Source organism: Astatotilapia calliptera, chromosome 6 (assembly GCF_900246225.1).
Source record: "Astatotilapia calliptera chromosome 6, fAstCal1.2, whole genome shotgun sequence".
Taxonomy (NCBI): domain Eukaryota; kingdom Metazoa; phylum Chordata; class Actinopteri; order Cichliformes; family Cichlidae; genus Astatotilapia; species Astatotilapia calliptera.
This window is the reverse complement of record NC_039307.1, coordinates 40028503-40038529: the sequence shown is the minus strand read 5'-3', so window position 1 is coordinate 40038529 and position 10027 is coordinate 40028503. Positions and strand designations below refer to the sequence as shown.

Sequence of the window (10027 nt, the reverse complement as noted above, 5' to 3'; positions counted from 1 at the left end):
CCTGAGCACTCAAAGTACTTGATACAATTGCCTTACTCACCCATTCATACAAGCAAGAAGGGGATGAGCACACTGTACTTTCTAATGAAGCTCATATCCTTTGATGATGGAGATCTTCTTCTGTGGTAGTGAGTACCATCTAGTTTGCTGCTGTCTGCTGGGGGGCAGCGTCAGTGCCAGAAATGCCAGCAGGATGAACAAACTACTCTGCGAGGCCGGAAGCATCATTGGTCAGAATTTGGGCCAGGAGGTCACTGAACCTACCCTCTCCATCACAGACAGCCCATCACACCCACTCCACACCTCTGAGGCAGCAGAGTGATTCAGCCTCGCTGCCATAAAGAACACTTTAGAAAACCTCTCTCTATAAAGCTGTACAATAACTTCATTCTGGGACAGGTTTACACGCCTGTCAGGCAAAAGACTTTAAAGCAATTTGCACTTCTCTCCTACACATCAGTCTTAATTTTACTGTTTTTAACCAACTTCATTTGAACTTTTATCACTTTTTTATATATTTACATTTCTGTATTATCTCAGAGTATAAGGCACTTTTATTTAACTGTGTTTATTGTAGACTGTACTGGTTTCACTCTTGCTGCTAGGGATGGGTATTGATAAGATTTTCACGATTCCGATTCCATTTTCGATTCTGTTTAACGATTCGATTCTTTATCGATTCTTTTTAAAAAAGGAGAACACTAAGGTCGATTAGCTTAGAACTTTGTTTTATATCTTCTCTTTGAACAAGATAGACATTTAGGAGTAACATGGCCTTACAAACCCAACAGCGAGATCTTAAGAGATCCAGCCTACGGCTCTTCAATGGGGTGTCACAGGGTCCCCAGGAAAAAAAATGTAAATGTAAAATAATAAAATAAATATTCTTCTGTAGCAATTACACAAGAATATCCAGTAATGTCCCTGCCTACAATTAAACACATTCACTTACTGAAAATCACCTGCTGTGGCAAATGGGTGCAAACCTTTGACCACAAACAGTCACTGCTCGGTGACATTCGTCTATCCTGGCCTGAAAGGAGACGCTGCCGGCAGCCTGCAGCGAGAACTGCCAGCATCTGAGCCAGACTCTGTCTCATCACGGTCACTAAACGCACAGTAATGGCAGGTTTGTAATAAAGCAGATCGCGCTAACATAATATGCACTGTTAGTTGATTATTTACCTGCCGCATTAACGGGAGAGGACGTGCAAACGTTACTGAATTAAAAACACGACATTCATTTAAGGTCATCGCGTGTTTTGTGAGGAAATGCTTTTGCATATTCGTAGTGTTTCCTCCCTTAAATGAAATATCTACTTTTCAAATATTGCAAGTTGCCCTGTTGTCATCCGTTCTCGTGAAGTATAACCAAACTTTTGAGTGTTTGAGCTGCCGTGTTTCCTGCCAGGTAAATGACGCTCCGCAACGTGGTGACGTCGTTCTGGAATCGATAATCGACTGGAATCAATAAGGGAATCGTTTGCAAACATGGCAAACAATTCCAAGGAGTTGAAACAGTGGGAACCGGTTCTCAACAAGAACCGGTTTTCGATACCCAGCCCTACTTGCTGCTGTAAATCAATTTCTCTTGTGGGATCAATAAAGTCTATCAGGGAGCCCACACCCCTGACGCTTGAGGCTGTTTCATTTCAGCTGGAAGATGTTCAAACAGGAACACTGGTACAGTCTGGAAAAAAAAAAAGTGTTTGGCAACCTGGTGGGCATTCGCCTCCCATTGGGTAATAATTGCTGGGAGGCCCGTTCAGCCTCTGTTGCCCTGCTGTAATGGCTCCACCGATGCCATCAAGCTGGAGACTCGTTGGATGGAAACATGTCGAGAGCCAAGTGCACGATAACAGTAATCGTTTTCTTACTGCAAACAAAACATCACTACCCTGCAAACACAGACTGTGTGTGATGCTAGGCTGTGTTATGGAAATCTCTGATCAGTAACAGCTGTACAGCCTGACCAACAAGTTTGTTTTGGTAACTGAGCTTCTAGTATTCCATGACTCTGTTACTCAGCACTGATCAGCAGCTGTACTGTGCATTTCCCCTTATTCTATAATGCGAGTTCTCCTTCTCTCTTCAGATGTACGTAGATGCTCCAAACGCTCGCCAGTCAGTGTGCAGAACATTTTTACACTTTTTACCCTGACTGTGAAACCTAAACGCTGCATGCTTATTGGATAACAGCTTGTGATGGACACATCTGGCCAATCAAATATTACAGATGTGGGTGCTCAGAATATTGATATCTTTATTTCACAACTGAAATGAGACTCAGGAGGAAAACAACAGTTCACTAAAAACATTTCGATTGTGTACGATTCCTGATGGAGTTCATCTTCAGCCGCACAGTTTCCATCATTAATGTTATCTATCAGATGCAATCAAAATTCAGCATCCCCCACCCATCAAGAACCAAAATAAACATCAGATTTGGATGTGGCGACCGCCGTGAAGCAAACAGCCACTGTCTTTAGAATTAGCTCGAGTAGTTAAAGTGATCAATGAAACCTCAAACATTACAAAAAAAACTTAACAGTTCAAGTTTAAAATGTGACACAAACTAAATCTACATCGACATGAGAATCTGGACCCAAAGTATCAGGAGCACATTCAGCTGGAGTCGGGCTTGGCAGTCTCGCTCGTTGTTTTGGACGTCTTCAAGTATTTCTAGGAGAACGTGGACAGAATCCATAAGAAACCGATTAGAGCAGAACAAGTTCTTTGTGATCAAACAAATGTGTGGACATGTAAAATGGTCTGTTACAATCAGAGCCTAAAGTATAAGATGAATCTAACCTACGCCAGGTGTGTTTTACCTGTAAGGCTTTTATTTTGGTCACGTTAGCAAACTTCTTGCCTACTTAAGTCCTACTTATTTAAAGGTGCACTCAGACTGGTAATAAGTAGGAAACAAAAACCAGACTGAGCTCCATCGTCATACATCCAGACTAATAACTGCGTGTTGCTACCTGCAGGGTCTCGTAGTGTTTGCGGGTTTTGCAGTGGCTGATTTCAGCCTCCTTGGAGCCGCTGAAGAACCGAGCGCACACCTTACAGAAAAAACCCGTCTTTGGGACCAGGAACTCCATACCTGTGGATGGACACACAGAATGACTCTTGGTCTAACTGTGGGGTGCATTTTAGCAGTAATGCATAAATCCTGCTGACTCAGAGTTTAAATTCAGATGTCAGGACATCCAAACAGCTGTGAATGAGCCATGCTAAACAAATACAGACAATACAGTTTCTTACCAACTGGGTTGCTGGGGTCAAAAGGAGGGAGGGAATGTTCTGTTTTTCTGGGAATTTCCATTTCTAATTTGGGCTTCTCGCTCTCCTCTTCAGCATTGGGGTTTCTTTCAGATTGCTCCTGTTTCCCTGCAACAGACCGGACAAAAACAGGGCTTAACTCAACCCCTCGATCTTATCCCAGGTGACCAGTGCTGTTTGTTCAAACAGAGTCCAGTGATTTCTTCGGGGGGCAAATCTGTGTATGGCACCATCAGCCAACCACTTCTTCTTCTTAAGGTGCTAAATGTAAGAGGCTAAATGAATCCACCTCACCAGTTTCTGCAGCTGTCTCTCTCCTGTCCTTGTTCTCCTGATCCTGCACCTTCAAGTGTTCCTCCTGCTTGACCAATCCCATCTTCTCTTCTTCAACAGACTCACGAGGTTTCAGAGGATTCTCCTCATCGCCATCTTGGCTTCTTTCTGCTGCTAAGGAGGAAGCTGCTGCAGGGACAGGGATGGGAACACTTTGGTCCTCTGGGGTGAACTCAGCAGTTAATGAGGTATCTGAAGGGCAATGACAGACTTCAGGTTCAAGTATGCCACATACAAAAGGGCTGAAAAAAAACATGGTTTATTCAGAGTACCTGGCTGAGGTGTGATGTCAGCCTCGGATGGTTTATGCACTGGGCTGTGTGCAGGCTTGGCTTGTGAAGCTGGCGGTGGGGACACAGCAGCACTGGGAAGCAGATCAGCTGTTACATCCCCCTCAGGTGTGAGCTCACACTTCGCTGGAGCTGCTGTGACATCAATGGCTGCGTCCTAGAAGTAGAAAACAAGAGGCGGCACATGCTGCTGTAAAGTTTCTCACTCACACTCAGGTCCACCTCATGTACCAATGACACAAGGATCAATAATGCACACACCAAACCCACATTAAAATCACTTTCTCAGTATCTCTAAAGTTAGAAATATCCTGTCTCAGAGTGACGCTGAAAAACTAGTTCCTGCATTTATAACTTCCAGGCTGGACGACTGTAATTCATTATTATCAGGACGTCCTAAAAACTCTCTTCAGCTGATCCAAAATACTGCAGCAGGAACTATTTCTCCCACAGTGGCAGTAAATCCAGAACTGAATTTAAAATCCTTCTCCTCACATACAAGTGAATCTTCAGGCTCCATTTCATCTTCTAGACGGTGCTGCATCAGCCCCACAGAGCTCTCACACTGCTGTTTACCTGCTGTTAGTAGACTGGGAGGCGGAGCCAGTTTCAGAGGCTTTTCCTGTTATAAAGGAGTTTTTGCTTCCCACTGTGGGGTTTCTCTGTATTATTGTCCCAGCCTATAATACAAAAATGCAGTGAGGCGACTGTCTCTGTAATTTAGTTCTGTAAAAATAAAACTCCTTCAGTGTTGAGAGCCTCTGAGTGGATTAGACATGCTGGCTCTCTGTGACTCTCTATAACACAACACTTGTGCTGCTACACAACAGGCTGCAGTCCAGAGACTAGCAGCTGTTGTTCTAAGACTCCCCAACAGATCTTTTTGATTTCTTCTTATCAAATATGTATGAATAATTAAAAAGTCATTAAGATCGCAATTACTGACCGAAAGAATGGCCTGCTTAATAATTCCCAGATTTGTAGCAGCCCTTACTCCAGCTTCATATCAGGCTTTTAAAGTCTTCTTTGAGCTCTGGTGTAGATTTAGTTTCAGTTTGACTAAAGAACTGAAACACAGGATCTTTGTTTTTACCACAAGCCTGCAGCATCCATTCTGGGGCGACCGTGGCTCAGGGGACGCACATCTGTAACCGGAAGGTCGCCGGTTCGATCCCTGGCCTCTCTGTCCTGGTCGTTGTGTCCTTGGACAAGACACTTTACCCTACTTGCCTACTGGTGTTGGCCAGAGGGGCCGATGGTGCGATATGGCAGCCTCGCTTCTGTCAGTCTGCCCCAGGGCAGCTGTGGCTACGACTGTAGCTGCCTCCACCAGTGTGTGAATGTGAGAGTGAATGAATAGTGGCATTGTAAAGCGCTTTGGGTGCCTTGAAAAGCGCTATATAAATCCAATCCATTATTATTATTGGATGTCTGTGGGTGCAGATGAAGCAGTGGAGTCATGAAGATTAGGAGACTTAAAGTGTAAACATGGATAGAGTGATGGAGACAGGCAACCAGCCTGTGGACAGCTAAAACCAGGAGGGTCTGTGGTGACAAGAAACCAAACAGACCCATAAATAAATAATGGCGGTGTTACCGGTCACCCTCCTAGTAGAAACACCCGTGGTATCTATTGGAAGCTCCTAAAGCTCGTTCTCTGGTTACTGCATTCACACTAGGGCTGCCACAAACGATTATTTTGATAGTCGACTAGTCACCGATTATTTTTGCGATTAGTCGACTAATCAGATCATCATCCATTGGACGTAAAACTACAGCTTATTGCACCAGCAGCATCTGCTCTTATATAACTATCATTAGCTTACAGCTTGAAGTGTTTAAGTTAAGTGCTAATTAAAAATAAAGACAAGATGATAGTTTATTACATTTTGATGAAGTTTGCAGATTGTTTCGGTGAAGTTTAATAAACTCCTTGCTATCTAAAATATAACAGGACACCGGAGTAAATTCTGGAGCATCTCACACTTCTGATAATCAGCTGTCTGCTTGACGTTTATTCAGCTGTGTGAAAACTATAACTTTAATCTCAGACAAACCGATTTACTCAGGAACAAATAAAATGCTAAAAAAAAGCCAAACAATAACATTTTAAGCTAAGTGACTGCGGTGGGTTTGAAAACGATTTGCGGGGAGTCCGGTGTTCTCACGGCTCTAGTGAGCCTAGCCTCCGGCTAGCTATCGAGCTAGTGGGTAACAGATGTCTCCGAAAACGTCGGAGCGCTTTTGAAAATATGCGGTGTCCTGATAAACTGAGCAGATATTTGAGGTTTACACAGCTACATTCTTGCCTGAAAATATGTTAAACGTTTATTTTGTGACCCGGAAAGAATAATAAGAGTAATATAAAAACTAACTAGCTGCCGCCATTGTTGACAACTAAGCTGGGCTGCGCTATGAATTCTGGGACACAGCTTCTTCTTCTTCTTCGGGGTTTAACGGCAGCTGGCATCCTCGTACATGCAGTGCTGCCATCTTCTGTTTCAGTGCGTTATTACACTCTTAAATCCTGCTACTTATTCCTGCGTCTTTTGTGATCTTACAAAGCTTCAAACGACGCGTCGACTATTAAATCAGTCGTCGATGATTTTGATAGTCGACGTAATCGTGACTAGTCGACAAATCGTGGCAGCCCTAATTCACACAGGTGTCCGTGCCACCCGCCTGGCAGGGTGATGGAAGCACCCCATCAGCCTTTACAGCTGAGGGGTAAAAACATATTCTGGGTATTTCTTCTTTATAATCCCCGAGAGCCTCCATGTCATTTCAAGGTTAAATGAACTGCCACACCTAGTGACAGGTTGGACTTCAGAATTCACCGAGTATAAAAACACCAGTGGCTAATAGGAGAACAGAGCATCGGCTGAAACGTCCTTAATCACAAGTAATAACCGCAGGAGAATAAAAAGTCCCTACCTGTCGATTTCAAGCTCTATGTGCACACAGCCACGGTGAAGCTACCTGTGGAGTGTCCTGTGGGACACATGTGGGCGGGGTCTCCCCTTCTTCTGATCTTTCGAGTGGAAGCTCGGCCACATCTCCGACTTCGTCCACTGTGACAAAGTCACTCATGTCGAACGGGAACTCATCCAGCTCCTCCTCCTACGTTCAGGGAAGGACAAAGAAACAGAATTGCGAATAAAACGATGCCCTCCACACGCTTTAAACTTCAGCCTTTGCATCTCCTCACCGCTTTGGTTTCAGCCTCCATACTGTGGCGCTCATCCCTCCCGTAGCTTTGCCTGGATCCCTCCGACCTGGAGGACAACCTCGACCCCGATAAACCGTTGCCGTGGGCCCTCTTCCTCTCCCTTCTTTCCCTTTCCTTCCTCTCCCACTCCCTTCGTTCCTCCTCCCTCCTCTCCCTCCTGGATTTTTCAGTCCACTCCCTCTTAGCTCTCTCCTCCTTCTCCCAGCCCCTTCTGTCCCTCTCCCGCTGCCTCTTCATTCTCTCCCTCACCTCCTTCTCCTTTCTTGCGTCCTTTTTCTCCTTCTCCTGCCTTTTCACCTCACCTTCCACACCCATCTGTTTTTTGGTCATCTCTTTAGTCTCTGTTGTTTTTTGGCCCAGCTTAGTCTCTGTCTGGTTTTCCCCCTTTTCTCCACTGGGGGGTGCTGCTCTGCTGCTGGAGTGGCCGGTGGGTCCTGTTCTGCACTCCACAAGCAGCGCATTAACCATGGCTTGAGTTACCTGGTGACGTTACAGCAGAAACACTGTTTTAATTGTCAAAGATCATTTTGTATGCATGTAATCACAAGTTTTGTGCGTACACACCTTGGGCAGCTCGGCTGCTTCCTCAGAATCTGCTTTGCCTTCCAGGCGAGGTGGCTGTGACTCTTCTGCAGGAGTTTGTTCACGTTCTGCTTCAGATGCACTGACTTTACTCTCCTCTGTCGTCTTGATGTCAATGCCTGACGTTCCCATTGTGTCTGCTTCTAATTGATTCTCCGGTGCAGAGTCACAAACCGTGAGCTCGTCTTTTTCCACGTTACCGTCTTTGCACGCTTCTAAAACCTCTTCAACTGTTTCCTCCCTGCCCGTCATCTTATTAGCATCTCCATCACAGTGTTTTTCAATCCTCTCCTCGGGAGACTCTGAACTGTCTTGGTGTGCTGCTTCCTCTCTGTCTGCAGACGTCTGCTTTGCTTGGCCATTCGCAGGTGTATCCTGCAGATGCGCGCACGCACACACACACACACACACACACACACACACACAAGCATTTAAGAAAAGCTGAATCTCCAGAAATGAGTAAATGTACATGGACCCTCTTAACTATAACCAAATATCAGTGGTAGTGACCTCAGGTGAATCGTGAGGGGCAGTGATGGCTTTGGTCTGCGTGCTGGCTTTGGGGTCAGGCTTGCGGGAGAAGAACAGCGGGTTGTTCTGGATTATACACGGAAACGCCTGAAAGCGCTTGTACACGGACAGGGCCATGGCTGCAGTGGCCATCTCACAAATCACCTGAGCAGGAAAAGAAAACGTGACGTTAAGCACATGAGATTTCTTTGTTTTGCAAAATATTTGTCGGGACTGTGAGGGGTTCATGTGGACGTCACCCACTGCATTTTAAATGCTTACTCTCAACCACAAAGACAAACAAGCTTGTTAGCAAACTGCATCCATAAAGTGTATGTCTGCAACACACAGGCAAACACCTGTTTAATGCTATAAAGTTGAGTCCTATGTCAGTCTTTACAACATTCCTCGAGGTGAATGGACTCGCAGGTTTTTAAAGCCGAGCAGCTGAGTGCGAGTCCTGGAGAACAAAGTGGTGCACAGCTGCACAGACGCATAGCTCTCACCATGCTGCTGAGCACGAGGGTCTTGATGACTGTTCCAAAGCGTCGCACCAATTTCTCGACTTCAGAGGACCCGCTTGGTGTGTCGGGAACATTCCCAATAACCAGCAGGCTGTTCCAGGCGACTGGAGCTCGACTCTGTAACACACAGCAACATTTAATGACTTGCAAACTAGCACCGGATATGGTTGTTGCTTCATTTCCTTCAACTGTATTTTTGTCATTAGATTTTATTTAGGTCGAGTAAATAATGAATAAATATATGGAACATGGAAAAAAATGTGTTCAAAATTTCAAAATCCACCTTCGCCTTTTTCTCAACTTCCTGCATTCACACAATGTTCAGAAACATGACCTGTCACTCAGCGGGGATCTACAGGGGTGCCCCCCCTACAGCTACTCCAGTGCAGACAGTGCAGTTTATTAAAGCAAGCTGACAGTAACACTTTTAGCATGGCTACAACAAACCTTAAATATACCACATAGGCACCAAAGATATGGGCTACAGAAAATGAAGCTATAGACTATATGTATATGAACGTGTGTACTTACTGCATTTGAACCACACTGAATGCACATTACAGAGCTAACACCTGCATATGAGTGTAAAATAAATGGCTCTGATTTGGTCTCTAGATGCGCCCCTGCTCTGACCTTGAAGTCAAGGTCACTGAGATTCAAAATGGTCCTTTTTACAGTACACAGAGCTCTGGTGTTAACAGGTGACTTTCGGGAAGCCTGACCTTTGCTCTGGAGGTCACTGTGATTTTTGTAGACACACTTCTGGTATTAATTTAAACTCCTACGTCACTTCGCTCTCGAGCTATCTGATTTACAAACCACCACCAGCCTTTCATGACTCAGGGGGAAAACTCAAAAGACCTCATAATGTTGGAATGAAGGACATGAAGATGTACTCACTAATGGATCCACTGGTCCCATCAGAAGATTGTAGAGCGCCACCTGCGTGAAGAGTGTTGTGTTTAAATCAATCGTTGTTTAAGGAAACCAGATCACTTCTTTCAAACTTAAGATGCATGACACAGAAAACTAGAAGTAACAGAGGAGTAAAGACAATCCACAGCACAGTCGTACCGGTGTGTTGAAGCTGATGTGTTGTTTCAGGGGGGTCAATTTAACCTCACAGTCTTTCACCTTGGCAGGCACAAACGTGTGGACCTTTACCATCTCCTGAACAACGTCCATGTCTGGCACTGACACAAGTGCCTAACACACCAAAGGAAAGTCATTTGTTACACAAACAGCATCATCATTTTCCACTTTCAACATTTCTG

General features: G+C 44.9%; 1 protein-coding gene across 4 annotated transcripts in view; it reads right to left on the bottom strand.

Annotated features, from left to right (window-relative positions):
- Positions 1 to 2239: 2239 nt before the first annotated feature.
- Positions 2240 to 10027, bottom strand: part of LOC113024789 (zinc finger protein 638-like) — a 34376-nt gene continuing 26588 nt past the window's right edge. For 3 of the 4 annotated variants that reach the window (XM_026172126.1, XM_026172124.1, XM_026172125.1), the window contains 12 exons: positions 9828 to 9959; positions 9654 to 9695; positions 8736 to 8870; positions 8230 to 8394; positions 7702 to 8094; positions 7117 to 7617; positions 6888 to 7028; positions 3891 to 4065; positions 3580 to 3810; positions 3268 to 3393; positions 2985 to 3106; positions 2240 to 2682 (listed from right to left, as the gene is read on the bottom strand). In XM_026172126.1, coding sequence (XP_026027911.1) covers positions 2626 to 2682; positions 2985 to 3106; positions 3268 to 3393; positions 3580 to 3810; positions 3891 to 4065; positions 6888 to 7028; positions 7117 to 7617; positions 7702 to 8094; positions 8230 to 8394; positions 8736 to 8870; positions 9654 to 9695; positions 9828 to 9959 — 2220 coding nt within the window. In that variant the 3' untranslated portion in view covers positions 2240 to 2625. The remainder of the gene's footprint in view (positions 2683 to 2984; positions 3107 to 3267; positions 3394 to 3579; positions 3811 to 3890; positions 4066 to 6887; positions 7029 to 7116; positions 7618 to 7701; positions 8095 to 8229; positions 8395 to 8735; positions 8871 to 9653; positions 9696 to 9827; positions 9960 to 10027) is intronic. The other variant, XM_026172127.1, reaches the window with a different exon arrangement.